Source organism: Saccostrea cucullata, unplaced genomic scaffold, assembly GCF_032062105.1.
Source record: "Saccostrea cucullata isolate Sc308-1 unplaced genomic scaffold, CSIRO_AGI_Scuc_v1 ctg1589, whole genome shotgun sequence".
Lineage (NCBI taxonomy): Eukaryota > Metazoa > Mollusca > Bivalvia > Ostreida > Ostreidae > Saccostrea > Saccostrea cuccullata.
In genome coordinates this window covers 1-21,300 of record NW_026920855.1, presented here as the reverse complement: position 1 = coordinate 21,300, position 21,300 = coordinate 1, and the positions used below count along the sequence as shown (strand labels likewise).

At 34.3% G+C, this 21,300-nt stretch overlaps 1 protein-coding gene across 1 annotated transcript in view; it reads right to left on the bottom strand.

The window, feature by feature from the left end:
- LOC134258513 (uncharacterized protein NKAPD1-like) overlaps positions 1 to 19,681 on the bottom strand; it is a 29,527-nt gene extending 9,846 nt beyond the window's left edge. The window contains exons 1-3 of the mRNA XM_062741076.1: positions 19,663 to 19,681; positions 17,727 to 17,807; positions 11,112 to 11,347 (exon numbers count right to left, since the gene is read on the bottom strand). Coding sequence (XP_062597060.1) covers positions 11,112 to 11,347; positions 17,727 to 17,798 — 308 coding nt within the window. The 5' untranslated portion in view covers positions 17,799 to 17,807; positions 19,663 to 19,681. The remainder of the gene's footprint in view (positions 1 to 11,111; positions 11,348 to 17,726; positions 17,808 to 19,662) is intronic.
- Between the last annotated feature and the right edge of the window lie 1,619 nt (positions 19,682 to 21,300).

Below are 21,300 nucleotides of genomic sequence, written 5' to 3'. Positions count from 1 at the left end.
TTTTCTAAAAAATACAAATCCATGATTGGTCATGGGACTACTTTTGGATTTAAACTTTACAATAAAAAATCATTTTCTACTTTTTCCTACCCTTAGTGCTCAGGTGAGCGATGTGGCCCATGGGCCTCTTGTTTTGAAAATAAGTTCAAATCTTAAAGTGAAGAGTCAAAATTATTGGTAACCAAAGGAAAGTTTTCAAACAAGGAACACACCCATGAAATAGAAAAGCCCTGGAACTATTTCAAAAGCAATGGCCAATATCAAAATTGAAAAAAAAAGACCAAACTCATGGGTCAGGGTCCATGGGTCAGAATTGTAGATACCCAAGAAATGGCCATGTTGCAAGGTAAATACCTGTGAAATATAATAGGCCTAGCACTATTACTGTTCAAAAGTTACTGACATGGTTCAATTTTTGTTAAAAGTTGATTAAAACTCTGTCAAGTTGAAACTAAAAAACTGACCAGTCAGCAAGGGCCCCGCTGAGAGGTAGAAATATAAGGGTGCAGCTCATTGAATGAGAGTTTTACTTGATTACTTTTTTTCTTTTTAAATATATGAAGATTATAAGTAACAACTGTTACTGTAACAATATTTTGAAAATTTCAAGATAATTCCTGAATGTCCAAAAACCTATAAATAGTGACCTTGTATTTACATAAAACAGGGAAAACCTCATGTCTTATAAACAAAACTAAATTAAATGTGTATTTAAAAAAGATTTAAGCAGGAAATTTTTTATAAAATGCAAGCCTTCAGTGAATGCAAATATCACCCAGGGTTGATCTCAACTTCAAAACAAACATCAGTTGCAGACAAAGGTGTTCATTAATCTTCATGTGACAGATTAAGATAAGCCTCTAAATTTTCTGTAGCAAGCAAGATAATAAATCCCAGGGGATTAATTGTACTGCTCTCTAATCCTTTTCGTCTACCCCTGTCAACGCGCGATCGGCAATGCTGATGTGATCTGCAACGCCGATAGTTAAATTCAATAACATGAGGAAGATGAGGTTAAATAAAACATTATTTTGTCCTATTTCCTTGCAATTTTCCTTCAACATTTCTGACTTTTTAAATGCTACTAGACATGTTTAACACCATAAATGTCCTCTACGCATTAAAAATCACCATATATTATGTTGAATTTAAGTTTTCCTTGAACATGACTGCCCTAACGTGACACACGAAGCTCGTTTAAGTGGTATTTCTTACCTTATTACGTATACCCGACAGTCCAAAAGGCACATTTGCATTGTAAATAGGTAAATCAAATTTTAAATCCGATTTGAAGTTCTTAATCAAATAGAAAGCGTTTAAATATTGTTTTAGAGTGCACACTTGCAAAACGTTTTGGCTATCGGCAACGACTCTATATGCGATCGTACAACAAAGAAAATATGATAAACATGCGATCGTGCAACTTGGAATTTATAAAATACTTTTAATGAAATAAAGTAATAGATAGCCATGTGGTGTGGGTGGAAAGTCTGTCGAAATAGAACGAGATACCTAGCATTTGATTTTCGAGAGGGAAAGAGCGAATTTAACTGACATTCTTGTATATTAGTTGAATAATGTCCGTATTTTAAGAGAACAAAATTTAAAACTCCATGGAACCCTAAAACTTGATATTATTTGATTATTGTTTATAACAGATACCTATAGAGTGTTATAGGACAGAATTTTTAGTAATATAGACAAAAAAAATTTTATTGTATATGAAATGGCAGTTCAATTACAGGAATTGGCATACATATCAAAAACTGATTTTTTTTTTCAGAAAATAAAGAAGATATGTATTAATACTGTGAAAATAACGATCAAAGGAATTTGCATACCTAGCAATTTTACTGAATATTTTCATTAAATGTTTTCAGTAAAAATGTGTTGTACACGCACGTGTTAATATAACAGCATTATGTATAACAGGATATTTTTTAATTTACTGAAAACTGTTATTATTATTAGTAGTAGTATTTTTTTTTTATTAATTGCCAATTTTAATATCATGCACGTACATGTACAGAATTGTAGAATCGGGGGTGGGGTGGGGTGAAAACTTTACTTTCATAGGCGTCGGAAGCAAATTGAAAGGGGGGGGGCTAAACCAATAGACTGGTTGTCCCCCTTTTGCAGTATATAGTCAAATCCGGGTAAGGCAGCTGGTAATTTTTGGATAAAAGTTGGTTGTTCAAGAACTTGAATCATAACACCCCTCCCTCCATCCCACACAACACATTTCCGAAACTGAATTTTGAGTTTAGAAAATGTTCCTTTACTTACACTTTGCATGATAAACCATCTAAGATATTTAGGGGTTTTTTTTTTTTGGGGGGGGGGGGGGGGGGGTTGACACTGTTATGAAAATTGAGGTAAAATTTCTACTTTACATTTTTGTTAGCCATCAAACTCTTTTTCAATTGTATCTCTTTAATCTACGTAATTAATTTCAATTTTCTATATTACTGTAGGGCAATTTTAAGAGTTTAAAAGGTATATAACAATGACTGATTGCCTAATTTAAATGTAAAATATCTATTGTATATCAAAATAAACTTTTTGAGACAAGATTCTCTGATTTGAGCTATTCTTATTTTGTGTGTTGTACGATTGCTATTTCTATGTTGTATGATCGCTTCATAAAAAGATACATGTCGTTGACGATCGCCTCGCGGTTGTCAAATTTTCCAGTTAAAATTTGTTTTAAGATAATGTTTGTAGTTTTAATTTTAAAATCATTTAGTTCATACTTCCAAGAACCGTTACATAACAAAAGCAGCAAATGTTCGTAGGTAATAACAACAATAAACTATTTCAAAGCATGAAAATTTGATATTTCGAACATTGTCGCTTTGATCGGTAGCATTTGCACAGAAACTGTGAAACAAATTTACTCTTGGTAAATCCTAAACTGTAGATAATTATCTAAATTAAATGTTTTCTAATTTTATTTTCAGCTGGTTACACTCCAGCACATACAAAACTATTTAAATTTACCCCCTACAATACTTTCTTCTTCAATCTTTTGATCTGCGTTGCCGATCGCGCGTTGACAGGGGTGTCTTCTAAATTTACAATAAGAACTTTTTCAGCACTGACGGAATGGGGTTACTATCTGATTACGTGTTAAAATTAACATCATTAAGGCAGCAAAAAAATAAAAATAAATAAATAATAAAAAAAATAAAATAGTAATAATAAACAAGAGGCCCATGGGCCTTATAGGTCACCTGAGAATCATACAACAACTTTCAAACGATTGAATTTAGTTCATGTTTTAAGGTAGATGCTTTGGCATTCTTAATTTTGAAAGAGGCTGGCACCATTGCTAATCATAACTATAAACTTAGTAATTGCTTAGTTCGGTTACTTAAAGGGGCTGGGTGGTCGTTGCCATTTTTAGAATATTTCAATCTCCTTTAGAAGAAGATCTCCATATAAAGATATACCAAAATAATCAAATTTTAAAATTGATATGTATGAATTTCTTTGTCAAATGATAGTTGACAGCTAAAGATATCATATCTAAAAATGTAAGTTATATCTGGTGGTTAATTTGTTTTTAATTTGTTGACCCCCAAGCCTCCTTAATAGCCAAGGTAGGGGAACAAAAAATGCATATTAACTAATCAGTAATATTCAGCAATAATCAGAGGTGCCCAGTCCACACATGAACCCCTGACCCTAGGTCCACACATTGCAAAATTTTTTGAAAAGGCACACTTGCTTATCAAAAATGTTTGATTTATACCAAGGAGCAGGGAGATTTCAAACAATTCATTTTCAGTATATAAGTCGAGCCCCCCCCCCCCCCCCCCCCCCCCATGGTATCCCTAACCCAGGGGCCTGGAAATTCACATTTCTGGAAGAAGAGCCCTTGCACATCATAACTATATAGGTAATTCATTTGCTTATTACACAGGGGCAGAGAAGAAGATTTTCAAAGAACTAGGAGACTTATTGTTCAAAGAACAATAAGAGGTCTTTCCACCTTTTGAATTTCAATTTCATTTATAATTTATCTCTTTAAGATTAAATTTCATAAAAAAGAAACCAGGAATGGCTTAAAAGAAGAAAAAAATGAAAATTTAAGATTTTTCAGGTGACCTTGACCTTTGACCTCCAAATCATATTCAAAGTCAAAGGTCAAGGGTCACATTGTAATTAACCTCATGTCTCTATGACTTATAGTTTTAAAGTTATAAGGTTTAATAGTAAGCACAAAAGCATTAAAGGGCAGTAACTCATTCAAGGAGTCACCAGATCCTATTGCGCTTGAACATAAAAGTTTTGCCTAAAATCCCATCAGACATTAGAGAAGTTTTCATGTCTTTTCGGTTTATGGTTTTGGAGCAATAGCAAATAAAATGTTTTTTGCACAAGGGGCAATAACTTTTAATAGTGTCAATCTTAAGGGACAAGAATGAAATCTTTGAAACAGTTTTAAGAGTACATGTTAATGATGCATAGACATTAAGCATATGTTGAAAGACAAAAGAGATATAAAAAGAACTAAATTTCTCAGTTTTGGAATGACCTTGACCTTTGACCTTTACATGAATTTTAAGCTCAAAGGTCAATGAATCTTATGCAGTTGGTCCCATGTCTCTATCACTTCTCGTTTTGAAAATTTTTAATTATTAGTAAAATTCAAAAAGTTTCAGGGGCAATAACTCATTGAAGGGGTCACCGGAGACTTTCACAATGAATAGGTTCCAGAGTGCTCTCTACGAGTCGAAGACTTTATTGAAGGTTTCATATTTCTACGGTTTACGGTTTTGAAGTAGTAGCAATAACAAGGTTTTTCGCACAAAGGGCGATAACTTTTAATGGGGTCAATCTTACGGAATACGAATTTAACCTTTTAAATAGTTTTAAGAGTACATATTAATGATGCTAAGACAGTTTGTATATGTTAAGAGACAAAAAAGATATAAAAAAAGCTTAATTTCTCTATTTTGGAATGACCTTGACCTTTGACCTTTGTAAAAATTTCATAATCAAAGGTCAATGAATCTTATGCAGTTGGTCCCATGTCTCTATCACTTCTCGTTTTGAAAATTTTTAATTATTTGTAAAATTCAAAAAGTTTCAGGGGCAATAATTCATTGAAGGGGTCACCGAAGACTTTCGCAATGAATAGATTCCAGAGTGCTCTCAATTAGTCGAAGACTTTAGTGAAGGTTTCATATTTCTACGGTTTACGGTTTCGAAGGAGTAGCGATAACAAGGTTTTACATAAAAGGGGCAAGAACTCCGTAAGGGGTCATAGGTCATATACGTTGGGTTGTTTTTCGAAATAACTTTTAATGTCCAGTATCATAAACTAAAAAGTTTTTTGATAAGTCTTTCGGTTCAAAAGTCCGTAGCGGAAAAATAATAAAAAAAATAATAACTAGGAGACTTATTGTTCACAGAACAATAAGAGGTCTTTCCACCTTCTTTGAATTTCAAATTTGTTTCATATCTGACTCCTAAAAATTAAATTCCATGAAAAAGAAACGAAAACTCTCTTAAACCATAGAAAAAATGAAAATTAAAAAAAAAAAAAAGAATGACCTTGACCTTTGACCTTGAAAAAATATTCAAGGTCAAAGGTCAAGGGTCACAGTGCAATTGAACCCATGCTTCTATGACTTAAAGTTTTCAAGTTATAAGGTTTAAAAGTAAGTACAAAGAAGTAAAGGGCAATAACTCATATAAGGGGTCATCAGATGCTTTTGCACTTTTATACTGAAGTTAGGCCTAAAGACCTTGAGGACCTTAGTGAAGGTTTGGTGTCTCTACGGTCTATGGTTTCGGAGGAGTAGCGATAACAAGGTTTTTCGCACAAGGGGAAATAACTTTTAAAGGGGTTAATGTTAGGGGACAAGAAGGAAATCTTTGAAACAGTTTTAAGAGTACATACTAATGATGCATAGACATTACGTATATGTTGAAAGACAAAAGAGATATAAAAAGAGCTAAATTTCTCATTTCTGGAATGACCTTGACCTTTGACCTTTACATGAATTTTAAGGTCAAAGGTCAATGAATCTTATGCAGTTAGTCCCATGTCTCTACAACTTGTCGTTTTAAAAAAAAATTAATTATTTGTTAGATTCAAAAAGTTTCAGGGGCAATAACTCATTGAAGGGGTCACCGAATGCTTTCGCAATGAATAGATTGAAGAATCTCCTTAATTAGTCGAAGACATTGGTGAAGGTTTCATACTTCTATGGTTTACGGTTTCGAAGGAATAGCGATAACAAGCATTTCTTTCGAAAGGGGCAATAACTTCGAAAGCGGTCAAGGTTCATTTACGCAGGGTGAACTGCAATAATCTTTTACGGAGTACATTCTTACGGACTATAAATCTTTTCGATAAATCTTGAAACAAAAAATCACACGGCGGAAAAATAATAAAAAAGAAGAAACAGAAGGAAATCAATAGGTCTTTCCACAGAAAGGTGGAAAGACCTAATAATAATAATAAACATAAGCATTTCAAGAGGTCTTTCCCCCGGAAAGGTGGAAAGACCTAATAAACACTAGTAAACTAATTGTTCAGAGAACAATGAGACGTCTTTCCACCTTTTTAAGTGTTTCAATATCATTTGGGCTGAAAAAAGTAGGAAAAAAGCAAGAAAATAAATAAAACAGCAAAATTCTCATTTCTCTACTAGGATTTTAGATCGGGCTCGCAGTTGGTATAATTTTACCCTAAACAGACTTCCTAGATTGTTTGTTGTCGACTCGGGGATAAGCACGAATTCATTGATCACACAAAGAGAGCACAAAAAAAAAACATTGTAACACGCTCCTAGGTGTATATATGAGCTTGAATGAGATTGTTTTCAAGTTAAGATGTAAGAGGTAGGGTCTGATTAAAATTATGATATACCTATTAATATGAATAACATGCATTTGATCTGCGCATCAAGACGGAAGCGTAAGTGAAAACGTTGTGAAATGTCCCATGTGTTACCTGCATCATATGTGCATTATACATGTATTAAAGAGATGTTTGAAAATATCCGATATGAGTTGTTTTATGTTTGAAATGGATGGCGATAAATTATTTAAGAGCATGTGAGAAAGATGAGCGAGAGATGCAAGACAGTTTGTAATTATGGAAAAGGAAAACAGAGAATCGGGTTCGGATATGAACATTCCTGACCGAAATAGGCATGAAATTCATTGTAAGTAGCATAAATAAAATTCTAAACATGTAATTCTAGATGGAAAACACAAGGAAGAAACGTGTGTTTCTTTTTACTATGCTGAAAGTCGCTATTTCTTGGGATTGTGTTATTCTACATGTTCTAGGGGGAAAAAAAAATCTAATTTCAGATGAAATCAAGATTCATTCCATTAATATTAAATCCAAATAAAATTGAAATAAATTCCATACACTAAAGAACGCAAGAATACTTGGCATTTAAATGTCGTAATAGAGCAGGAGAATCGAATGATATTAACAACAGTTGCAGAAATAGCCAATACGGGCTTTAATTAATTTTTATGCTCAGCAATTAACTAAATTTCAGACAGAAAAAAATGCAGATTTTGCCGATTTTCACTAGAATTTCATAATATTTTAGAGACTCACCTTAAAACTCTCAGGACACTTTCTTTAAGGTATCTTCTTGCTTTTACTCCGAATCTTATGTCAATATATCGTGACTTTTGACTTGTAGACATTTTCTCTATGCTGCTTCTGGTTTTTTTTTTTTTTTTAAGGAAAGGGGGGGGGGGAGAGAGATATAAGCATTTGTTAGAGTAAGAGTTACAAATACCTCATTGACCTTAAGCTTGATTGAGACCTTTGGGTCAATAGGGGGTCAAAGGTCAAAGTCATTTATCAAGGTCAAAGGTCAAGGTCATCAAAAAAAAAAACTTATGAACTTGAGTTTAAAACTTGAAGCTGAATCTAGGTAAAGGTAATGAATATATCATTTAACTTTTGGGTCAAGGTCAAAGGTCAAGGTCAGATATGAAAGTCAAGTGTCAAGGTCAAATTCCCTCCAAAGCATATATAAACAATTTTTAACATTTTTCCAATGACCATGACCTTTGACCTTGACCTAATCTTCAAGGTCAAAATATCTCATGCATTGTCCAAATGTCTTTACGGCTTGTCGTTAAAAAGTTTTTAGTTCTTCGAAAACATCAGAATCTGTAAGGGGCAATAACTACTTAAAATGGTTGACGAATCCTTTTGCAATGAATAGATTCAAGAGTGTACTAAATTAGTCGTAGACATTGTTGAAGGTTTTGTATCTCTGGGGTTTACGGTTTCGGAGGAGTAGCGATAACAAGGGTTTACACTGGAAGGGGCACTAACTTTTAGAGGGGTCAATCTTAGGGGACAAGCATGAAATCCCTGAAATGGTTTTAAGAGTACATATTGAAGATGCAAAGATATTTAAAAGTTGGTGAAGAACAAAAGAGCTATAAAAAATGCTTAATTTTACAAATTTTGAATGACCTTGACCTTTGACCTTGACCTAAATTTCAAGGTCAAATGTCAATGAATCTTTTGCAGTTGGCCCCATGTCTCTACGCCTTGTCGTTTAAGAAAAGATCTTGATAATCGTAAACATCGAAAACATTCAGGGGCAATAATTCATTGTAGGGGTTTACAAATCCTTTCGCAATGAATAGATTCAAGAGTCTCCTAAAGTAGTCGTAGACATTGTTGAAGGTTTTGTATCTCTACGGTTTACGGTTTCGGAGGAGTAGCGATAATAACGGTTTTTCGCACAAAGGGGGAGAACTCCGAAAGGGGACATAGGTCATATACGTTGGGTTGTTTTTCGAAATAACTTTTGATGTCGAGTATCATGACCTAAAAAGTTTTTCGATAAGTCTTTCTGATCAAAAGTCCGTAGCGGAAAAATAATAATAATAATAATAATAATAAACATAAGCATTTCAAGAGGTCTTTCCCCCGGAAAGGTGGAAAGACCTAATAAACAGAAGCATTTCAAGAGGTCTTTCCACAGAAAGGTGGAAAGACCTAATTAATGCATTTTCACTACATAATCATTATAGAGCCCCATCCCAACACCAGAATCCCTGACCCTAGGGCCATGGAATTCATAATTTTTGGTAGAAGCATTCTTGCTCATCATAGCTATGTACTTAGTTAGTTTACTTAATACCTATGAGTACAGAAAAAGATTTCAAAGAATTAATGCATTTTTCACTATATAATCAATATAGCCCCACCCTAACACCAGAACCCCTGACCCTGGGGCCTTAAAATTCACAATTTTAGAAGAGATATCCTTACTTATCATAAGCATGTACTTACTTAGTTTATTTGAAACCCAGGAGCAGAGAAGAAGATTTTCAAAGAATTAATGCATTTTCACTATATAATCAATAGAGCCCCGCCCTAACACCAGAACCCCTGACCCTGGGGCCATAAAATTCACAATTTTGGTAGAGGCACTCTTGCTCATTATAACTGTGTACTTAATTAGTTTATTTGAAACCCAGGAGAAGAGAAGAAGATTTTCAAAGAAATAATGCATTTTCAATATATAATCAATATAGCCCCACCCTAGCACAAGAACCCCTGACCCTGGGGCCATAAATTTCACAATTTTGGTAGAGGACTCAATGCTGATAACAATCATGCCAACAGTTTGACTGCTTGATGTCCAGGAGTAAAGAAGATTTTTAAAGATTGCAGTAATTTTAGTGGTTTTGGCCCCATCCCCCAGGCCCAAGGGGGGCAGAGGCCATGAAATTCACAATTTTTGTTCCCCTTCACCCATAGATGCTTTGTGCCAAAATTGGTTGAAATTGGTTGAGTGGTTTCAGAGAAGAAGCTGAAAATGTTCAAATTTTAACGCATGACTGACGACAAACGACGACGGACGAAAACGGATAGCAATAGGTCACCCAAGTTTACTCGGGTGACCTAAAAAGCATATTTTAATATATATCTTGATTTTAGAATTCAATAAAATTATCATAAATCATTGTGTACAGTATTTTAACCAAAATAAAGTATGAATATTATCTTAAATTCATATTTCAGAGAATGTACACATCATTCAATTGAAAATTGACCTTAACTTCAAAACAAAGTTTATTTGCAGACAGAGGCGGTACAGTAATTAATCTGAATGTGACAGATAAAGATAATGCTTAGAATTTTCTTCATGTGGAAGGTTAATTAATCCCAAAGGACAAATTGCACAGCCTTCCCAGTTTACAATGGTAACATTCTCAGCAGTTATCTCTCTTTGCCCATTCATTCTTATGCATAGTTAAGGAATCTACCCCACCATCCCAGCTCCAAACCAGAAGACATAGAGAAACAAACTTAGCATCAAAATATGTATTTCTGCCTACTGAACTACCATACCAAATTTGAACTTGATTAGGCAACCATAAAAAATGTTATTAGGAAAAAATTAGAAAATTTGTGGATGAAGGAATGACAGACAGACAGCTGGACGGACAGACAGACAGAGTGATTACTATAGGGCACCTGCAAATCCTTGCGGGGCCCTAATGAATAAAAATATTTGTAAATTGAAGGAAAGGTGTTATCACAAGGTAAACAAAAAAATCAGGTATGAAAAACCAAAGCAGCAACAGTTCAAAACTTAAAGCCAAGGTTGAAGCATAGTAAAATTTAGCAAATGTGGGTCAAATTGCAAGGTCAGAGTTCAATTATGTTTAAATCCAAAAAAAAAGGTCTTGCCACAATTAAGGAATGTACTTGTGAAATATGAAAGTCATAGCTCCAACCAATCAAAAGTTATTGTCAAGTTTACAGACAAACAGAGAGATTACCAGGCAGACAGACAAATGGATAGGACAAAAATTTTGTTCCCCCTAATCTTTCATTATGGAGGCAAAATATGTTGTTTAATATAATTGAAATATTGTACAAAAATATTCCTTGTTAATTTCCACAGTCCCTGCCTTCTCCAGACACAATGACAGGCCTGGATATTGACATGCATATTAGGCATTGACCTTCATCTTGGTGAAACTTACACTCAGTAGTACATATTGAGAAATCAATGCACTAATCTTTCAAAAAGTTATCATTTAAAAAACAGTTGGAAGTGTGAATACTTATCCTTATTTACAGTATATACCTGTCTGGAATGGCTTCCTTTGCTCTCTGTAACTCTTTTGTCCAGTAAAATGAGGGCTTGGATTGATCTAATGATGAACTTCTTTCACTTGGTGTAGAAAATCTGTCTCTGGAACTTTTTTGTCTCTCTTGTTTATGGGGTTCGTCCTTTGAGTATTTTGACTTCCTTGAAGTTTCTTGACATTTTTCAGCATTCATCATCTCATACTGCCTCCACATTAGAGATTCTTCAACTATCTATAATCAAAAATGTTTGAACAATGTTTGAACAATTATAGTGTATGTATAATTGTATACAGAGCAAAGTATGGAAAAAATAGCAGATCTGTAGCTAGGAAAAAATCAGGAAGTCAATCTTTATTGTTCTGGTAACCACCTACTTGACTCTCTCTTCCAATGAACAAGAGGTTCATGGGCCTTATAGGTCACCTGAGCATCATGTAACAGCTTTCCAACAATTGAATTTGGTTTGTGTTTTCAAACCATGCAGAGCCCATGATATTCGTAATTTTGAAAGAGACACCTTTGCTCACCATAACTACATGTATAAACTAAGTTTAAAGGAACAAAGAAAATGCATTTCAATTAATCAGTAATAATCAGTAATAATTAATAGTGCCCTCAACCCACAGGAACCCCTGACCCTGGAGCAACTCTTTTCACAATTTTTGGAAAAGGCATCCTTGTTCATCATAATTGTTTAATTAATACCAAGGAGCAGATTTCAAAGCCCTCATTCATTTTTAGCCCCGTGGGGACCCGGGTTAGAATAGGTCCTCAGTACCCCCTTGCTTGTCGTAAAAGGTGACTAAATGGGGCGGTCCTTCGGATGAGACCGTATAAACCGAGGCCCCGTGTCACAGCAGGTGTGGCACGATAAAGATCCCTCCCTGCTCAAAGGCCCTGAGTGCCGAGCATAGGCCTAAATTTGCAGCCCTTCACCGGCAATGGTGACGTCTCCGTATCAGTGAAATATTCTGGAGAGGGACGTTAAACAGTATACAATCAATCAATCATTCATTTTTATTCTATAATCATAAGAGCCCCCCCCCCTCCTACCCTCTAACCCATGGAGCCTTGAAATTTATAATCTGGAAGGAGAATCCTTGCTCATCATAACTTCTGTAAATTCAATTATTTAATAGGGTTTCAATTTTTGTTGTGTTTTTTTGTGGCATGGAGAGACCCATGAATTCATGACCACCAGGAAAATTAAAATTCCATTTGCATTTATACTAAGCATTCTCCAACCACAAAATCAAGTCCCCACATGCCAATACCGTATAACAGTCTTCGCGAAAAAGAAAAATCGCCACAGGACATTCGGACAGACAGTTAACACAATTTCACAGGACCAAACGAATTTTCACCGGTCCAAAACTTTTTCATATAATGATCATAACGATGTTTTTTCATAGCATTTGAATCAGTAAACATGTATTAAGCGAACTTCACAAAGTTGTAGGGGGAAATTGTTGTTACAATAATGATTACTCTTTATATTTAAGGTAATTTGTAAACTATATTGACATATTTTGTGTCTCAAGTTATTAAAAGCTACAAGTTAATTTTTTTTTTAAATAAATGGAATCGGCTGATTGATCAAACGCATTTTTTCCAATTGTCATAAAAAAAATCCACTCGGGGATAATATGAATGGGTCGTTCGGGTTACAGGAAACAAACAAATTTTTTTAGCAGGTTTTAAAACAATCACAATCAACAAATACAATATGTTTTTAAAAGTGTGTTTTGGTATAAGATTAAGCGTCTATATGATGAAATAGAAATATAAAATTTAAAATCCACCAAAACGAACCTCGGACAATCGGACCGATTTTACTAGATAGTGCATCGGACCAATCAGATTTTCACCTGTTTTGTCCGACGGACCGGTGCTTTTGGGATAGACTGCGTATAAGCAGAATTTTTAGCAAGGATTTAATTTTGGTATTATTAGTGATGATGCTAAGATCTCTAAAATTGAAAATCACTAAAAATTAAGGTGGAATGCCACACCAATTTTTTATTTTATAGATCTTTGAGTCATCCTTTTTAAACAAGGGTTTAAGCACTGAAAGGTCAATATAAGCTCTTAATTATTTTATATGAATTTTTTTGTATTTTTTCAAAGGAAATGAAAAAAATTAATTATATCCAATTAAGATGCTTTCGAGTTATAATTTTGCTGTAAATGAATGTATCATATTAACATCTAATAAAATATGTGAAGAAAGGCTGGTCAGACTTTTTAAATTCTTTTATAAAAAATTATTTATGAAAATAAAAAAATCATTTGTGAATATTTTTTAAACCTATGGTTAAAAACACCATAAAACTAGTCACAACTGAGGAGAACATGTTTGTCAATCATATTTTAAAAAGAAATTGAAACGAAATTGAGAAATTTTAGAGAAATTAATTTTTTTTAATATTTGGACCTAACCCGATCAAAATTAAACTGATCCCGATCAAAATTAACACAAAATGAATAAACTACTAATTTATTGCCTCTTCGTGTATTTACAATGAAGAAATCTATTTTATTGTCAAGTTCAATAATGTTTTAACCCTTATTACACCTAATCAGACTAGTGTTCTTGGGGAAATGTTATTCATTTCCAATACTTGTACAATTATGGTTGGGATCTGTTTAATTTTGATCAGGATTGGCCAAAATAAAAAAAAATAATTTCTCTAAAACTTCGCTATTTTGTTTCAATTTCTTTTATAAATATGATTAATGAACATGTTCTCCCCAGTTGTGACTGGTTTTAAGAAGATTTTAACCACAAGTTTAAAAAATATTCACAAATTATGTGTTTTATTTTCATAAATATTTTTTTATTTAAAAATTTTTAATATCTATCAACTTTTCTTCACATATTTTATTAGATATTAATGTGATGCATTCATTTACAGCAAAATTTTTACAAGAAAGTGTCTTATTTTGATGTAAATAAATTTTTCCATTTTCTTTGAAAAAAATGCAAAAAAATTCATATAAAATAATTGAGAGCTAATGTCGGCCTTTCAATGCTGAAACCCTTGTTTAAAAAGGATGACTCAAAGATCTATAAAATAAAAAGTTGGTGTGGCATTCCTCCTTAATTGTGTTTTTAGTTGTCATGGCCTCTTTAGTGAGCTTTTTAATATCGCTAAAATTACTTCTCGCTTAAAATAAAATTCCCATATTTAAGGACAAATCACAAAATTTGTGTCTCACTAAAATGTTCACTTATAAGGTATTTTCTCCTCAAATTTTGAAAATTTGACCCCACAAAAATATTGAATTTTACAGTATGAAGGTATTCCATCTGCTTAATACCCAGGAGCTGAGGAGATTTCCAAAGAATTAATGCATTTTCACTATATAAACAATAGAGCCCCGTCCTAACAACAGAACCTCTGACCCACGGACCATGAAATTCACAATATTAGAAGATACATCCTTCCTCATCATAACTATGTATGTAGTTTGTTTGTTTAATACCCAAGAGCAGAGAAGAAGATCTTCAAAGAAATAATGCACTTTCACTATATAATCTATCTAACCCCACCCCAGCACTGACCAGGGGTCTTGAATTTCACAATTTTGGTAGTAGGCTCAATGCTTGTAACAATCATACCAACAGTTTGACTGCTTAACATTCAGGAAAAAAGATTTTTAAAGATGGCATTAATTTTGATGGTTTATGCCCCACCCCTCAGGTCCCTGGACAGGGGGCAAAGATCAAAAAATTCAAAAGTTTTGTTTCCCTTCACCTCTATATGCCATATGCTAAAATTGGCTGAAATTGGTTCAGCGGTTACAGAGAAGTAGCTGAAAATATTCAATTATTCAGATGTCAAACAAAAACAGATTGAACAAGAGGCCCAGGGGCCACAGCGCTCACCTGAGCACATCGGGCTTGAATTTACCCCCCCCCCTTTCCAGGCCTTCATCATTTGAACAAACTAGAATCCACACTACCTGAGGATGATTCCATATAAATATCACTAATCATAGCTTTGAAGTACTTGAAAAGGAGATTTTAAAAGGTTTCCCTATATATCCCTATGTAAAACTTGGGACAGCCATTTTGGCCCCACCCTAGCCCCGGGGGTCATGATTTGAACAAACTTGAATCTACACTACCTGAGGATAATTCCACATGAGTTTCATCTTTCCTGGCCCAGTGGTTCTTGAGAAGGATTTTTAGAGATATTTCCTATATATTCCTATGTAAAACTTGGCTCGGCCATTTTGGCCCCACCCTTGCCCCGGGGGTCATGATTTGAACAAACTTGAATCTGCACTACCTGTGGATAATTCCACATGAGTTTCATCTTCCCTGGCCCAGTGGTTCTTAAGAAGAAGATTTTTAAAGATTTTTCCTATATATTCCTATGTGAAACTAGGGTCGGCCATTTTGGCCCCACCCTTGCCCCCGGGGGTCATGATTTGAAGAAACTTGAATCTACACTACCTGTGGATGATTCCACTTGAGTTTCATCTTTCCTGTCTTTGTGGTTCTTGAGAAGAAGATTTTTAAAGATTTTTCCTATATATTCCTATGTAAAACTAGGGTCGGCCATTTTGGCCCCACCCTTGCCCCGGGGGTCATGATTTGAACAAATTTGAATCTACACTACCTGGGGATGATTCCACATGAGTTTCATCTTTCCTGGCCCAGTGGTTCTTGAGGAGAAGATTTTTAAAGATTTTTCCTATATATTCCTATGTAAAACTTGGGTTGGCCATTTTGGCCCTATCCTTGCCCCGAGGGTCATGATTTGAACAAACTTGAATCTACACTACCTGCGGATGATTCCCCTTGAGTTTCATCTTTTCTGTACTAGTGGTTCTTGAGAAGAAGATTTTTAAAGATTTTTCCTATACATTCCTATGTAAAACTAGGGTCGGCCATTTTGGCCCCACCCTTGCCCCGGGGGTCATGATTTGAACAAATTTGAATCTACACTACCTGAGGATGCTTCCACATGAGTTTCATCTTTCCTGGCCCAGTGGTTCTTGAGAAGAAGATTTTTAAAGTTTTTTCCTATATATTCCTATGTAAAACTTGGGTCGGCCATTTTGGCCCCACCCTTGCCCCGGGGGTCATGATTTGAACAAACTTGAATCTACACTACCTGAGGATGCTTCCACATGAGTTTCATCTTTCCTGGCCCAGTGGTTCTTGAGAAGAAGATTTTAAAAGATATTTCCTATATATTCCTATGTAAAACTAGGGTCGGCCATTTTGGCCCCACCCTTGCCCCGGGGGTCATGATTTGAACAAACTTGAATCTACACTACCTGAGGATGCTTCCACATGAGTTTCATCTTTCCTGGCCCAGCGGTTCTGGAGAAGAAGATTTTTTAAAAATGCCATTAATTTTTAACAAATTCATGATTATCTCCCCTTGGAAAAGGGCGTGACCCTTCATTTGAACAAACTTGAATTCCCTTCACCCAAGGATACTTTGTGCGAAGTTTGGTTGAAATCGGCCCAGTGGTTCTTGAGAAGAAGATGAAAATGTGAAAAGTTTACGACGACGACGACGACAACGACGACAACAACGACAACAACGACGACGACGACAGACAACGGACAGATTGTGATCAGAAAAGCTCACTTGAGCCTTTGGCTCAGGTGAGCTAAAAAGGTCACCTGAGTGACTCAGGTGAACTAAAAAGGTGAAGATAATGAACTATGATCGATCTCAAAAACTCTAAACATAATATAAATTTGAAAACCATGCATAAATATGAACCCCCTAAAAATGTAAGTACCGTAGGAAAAGTTTGCTTAAACAATAAAATGCTTTCTTTGGTTGTTAGAGTGGTAATAAATGTCACAGCTGTTGCAGAAAAAAATACACAATCCGTGTAAGGGGGATATGTAAATTTTTATGCCATGGCTGCGACATTCATTTCCATACTAAAAACCAAAGAAAGACAATTTATTGTTTATATTTATATCTGTTTAAATAATCATTTAAAGTAGGATTAAAAAGATTAATTATAGTATTAATAATATCTACGTCTTTGTACATTTCATTGATGGAACAGCCACTGATCAAGAAATCTGTACAGGTGATATGCCTAGGGTTGTTCATGCACTGATTAATGGCAATGGGTTTTCTTAAGTAATAAAGGAGAAAGTATTCCATGGATGTAAATATTATATTCTAAAGCAGTGTTTGAAACTCACTGTAATATTAGCTAGACATGCAGGACTGATTGCTAGTGAAAGTTGTCAGCTCTCCCAAAAATCTACTAGCCTGAAAAAAATAATTGTCTTCTATAGCAATAATGTCAGTGTGAATGGGGCCAGCTCACTATTCATTCGATCCCAGAATTTTACACATCCATCTGGGCATAAATACTTGCAAATCTGTTTGCCAAGGACAAAATTTATGCGTTTCGGGCAATCGGGTTCACGATCATTTCAAACGCTGTACTAAAGACCTAATTTTTATTTTGTCAAGGCCTGTTTCAGTAAAAAGAAGCATTAAAATAATAAATAATGTGATTTTATTTTACAAGGGTTGACAATATACACTGAAAGGTAGTTGAGACTTTTAACATATTTAAAGAAACTATTTACATTATTATGTTTTTTTTCATTTACCTTATTATGACTTGTTGCATGGCGAATATGGTTTTTCAATAATGTCTTTGATGAGCTCATGTTTTCTGTCATCTTCAATTTCTGAAAATGCATGCATCTTAAAATTATTTCACTGTATCAAAAATAATACACATTGCTTGCATAATTTATGTTTACTCTCATCAGTTGATTTCTGTTCAATGTAAGAAACATCGACTGACATGAATTAAACCATTTGTTGAAGTTAAGTTTTATTAAAATAAAGTGCCAGAGCACAAATCGCCATAAATGCATTGCCATTCTGTCCCTTAGCTCACTGGATGTTGTTTACGTTGCTTTATGGATAAATCGGCCAACTCCTGTGTAGCTCCAGAACTAGTCTATAGCTCTCATAGGTGCTCCCCATGTACTTCTGTAAATGATGAAAGATAACTGTATATAGGTCTACCCCTCTATACTATAAAATGAAATTGTTAGCTTTCTGATTCTGGAGGGGGTAGACCTTTATATACTTATCTTTGTTCATTTACAGAATTACATGGAGAGCGCTTATACTAGCTCTCAGAAAAAATATTGACAGACCGTAGAGCTATTTAAAGTGCCACCTATTGAAAATGCTGTATATTATTTACGGCGCACAAAAAGGTGCCGTTTCTCAAAATATTACTAATTATTAATAGACACAGTTATCAGGTCCAGCACAATGTCTTGATTAAGCTATATAGCTTTATAAAGCTATATAGCTTTATTAAGCTATTTAAAATAGCTTAATAAAGCTATTTATATGCAGTTTTTTACAAAAACGTTTTTAGTGAGATATAAACAAAAAGTCGCAAGTATTTGACTATTCATATATGTACTTTGGGCTTCAAAAAAACAACCTAAATCACAGAAAGTTTTAACATTGCTGTTGTAGAATACTTTTAAGCAAAGGATGAATTTCCATTGTTTGGGTAACTGCACTGGTGGAAAGTGTCCTATTGAGTGCGGTGAGGCGTGGATAAGTATGATTGCTTCTCATTGTGTTGAACTGTTACCAATCAATTATCTTGTTGGCTATAACTGACCTCCTTTATAATTTCATTCAAGAAATAACTGTGTGGTCACTCATCAATAGCCCCTCAAACTTTAAAAAATTTGAGTACAAAGTCTCTCAAGAAGACGCAATTTGGTGAGTGATTTTTACATGCATTGTATTCAGAAGAGTTCAGAGTTTAATATTTACACTGCACCAAGGTGCGACTTTTTGCACATGCTGAAAAAATAAAACATTTGAGAAAAAATTGTAACAATATAGCTTAATCAAGCTATTCCGAATAGCTTAATAAATCTATATAGCTAAATCAAGCTATATAGCTTAATCAAGACATTGTGCCGGACCTGGTTATAGATTATTCTACATGTCTAACTAATCTTAATGAAACTTAATCAGGTCCAGTCGGAGTCCAAAGACTATTTCTACCTACGTAGCTATTAATAGCTACCTAGGTATTTAAAGCTACCCGAAGTAGCTATTTTTACCTACTTTATATATTTTCTGCATTTTGCGGCCAAACGACTAAACCGCGCAACATGGTAAAAACCGTATTTTTTGATACGGACAAACTAACGATGAATGCGACAAAATTTTTGCCAAAAAATGATTACTTCCTAAACTGGCAATTTTTCATTAGTTTCTATGCAAAATTGATAATATACGAAGTAATCATTTTTGGCCAAATTTTTGTCATATTTATCATCAGTGTGACTGTATCAAGAAATTTTGTGCTCACCATGTTGCGCCGATCCTGCATCTGGCCACAAAATGCAAGTACAGCAGAAAGTAGGTAAAAATAGCTACTTTGGGTAACTTTAAATACCTAGGTAGCTATCAATACCTACGTAGACCGTAAAAATAGTCTTTGGACTGGACCTGTTAATCTGTTAATAAAGATAATTGTGCTTGTATTGTGTTTACATATAATCTTCGAAATCCACAGAGAAATTCTGCTTTTTAACTTCGACAGCTTTCTCTCAGACCAATATCCTGACAGTGACAACAGACAGTCACATGATGAAGATAAACTCCAAGCGTTTCGGTCTACAATTTTTCACTACTTCCATATTGATTTAGATAACTTGTACACACAATAACTCGTACACAGACCTTGTACAAAGTCAACTCGTACGTACAATCAACTCGTATGCAAGATACAAGATTTACAAGGTTAGCTTTTTAAAAAGCTTGAGGGTCAGCCACTGGAATACAGAAAGTTTCTTTCTTGTTTTGTAATGGTTTATGATTTGATCTATCCATCATGTTGTGTTCCTTTCATGTAATAAATGCCAATGTAAGAAAAGTTAAATTCTTGTAATATTCGCTTTCTTATTTGTAACGTAATGCTGTACACAATAAATAACAAGAAAACATTGATGTAACCATCAATTGTCGCCCGGGAAATATATAAAGTAAACAATGGAAATGACCTTTGATCATCAAACCGCTTCGATACGTGTGAAAAGGCATGCGTCTAATTGATGAGACGATAGTCGCGAATATTTGGAAAACTTATAGTCGGATAAATGTCAAACAAAAACGATCCATTTTAAACTTCAATTCCTCGAGTAAATGTTGGCTGCATAAAATATAAATTGAAGGTAGACACATGCATCACCTATATTCAAAAATGTATTTAATTTTCAATTTTAGAATATAAAACACGAAGTGTGCATAGTACGTTTTTATGCGAGAAGTAAAATTCGATGATCTAAAAAAGGGGACCTGTCGTTTTTTCGATAGTAAATGATAAACAACTTTATATATTAAATGTGAAAAACATATCTATTTTTAGAGAATCACTTTATGGAAGTAAATATATTATGTATCTCGTAATTTATAAAGGGAAAGAACATTCTGATTAACAATCTTTTCAATGTTTAGAAAACCTTTAATTTTGAATAACTACTCCCACCCCAATCCCCATATACCAACACTTAAACTTATATGTATAGAGCAGCCCGGTCCTCCGGGCTGCAATAATACATAGAGTAAATTTTAGCTAGTCTGCATCGTGATCATTGCAATGATCTCCAATAAACTCTCTTCGGCGCAGACGTCAGAGAAAGTTCATCTCATAGGCCTACCGGTAAATGAACAAAAGCCAACATGGAAACTAAAAACACGTTAAATTCTATAAAAATGATGTAGATTATGATGAATAAAAGGAAGGTAGACTTTGTGTTAGATTGTTTTTAAATATTATTAAATAACAGTTTTCAGTTGTGCATTTTGAGGCAATGCATGATGTGGAAGGGGGGGGGGGGGGTACTGCATGTATATTTAATTCAATTTCTATGTTTGAGCATCCATTTTAGTGTTATTAGGAAAGAAAAGAATTGCTTCCTAAAAAATAATGAACGCCACGGAAAACAATTTAAAATGGAAATTCAAATATGTTTATACATGCAGTTCGTATACTTAAAATGTCTTTGATGATGTCTACCATCATAGCAAAACTATAGATTAAATACTGGAATCCACCCCCCTCCTTTCATTGGGGGGGGGGGGGGTTGACCCTGTCTATAAATCAGCACAGTTCTTTCAGCTATTGCATTT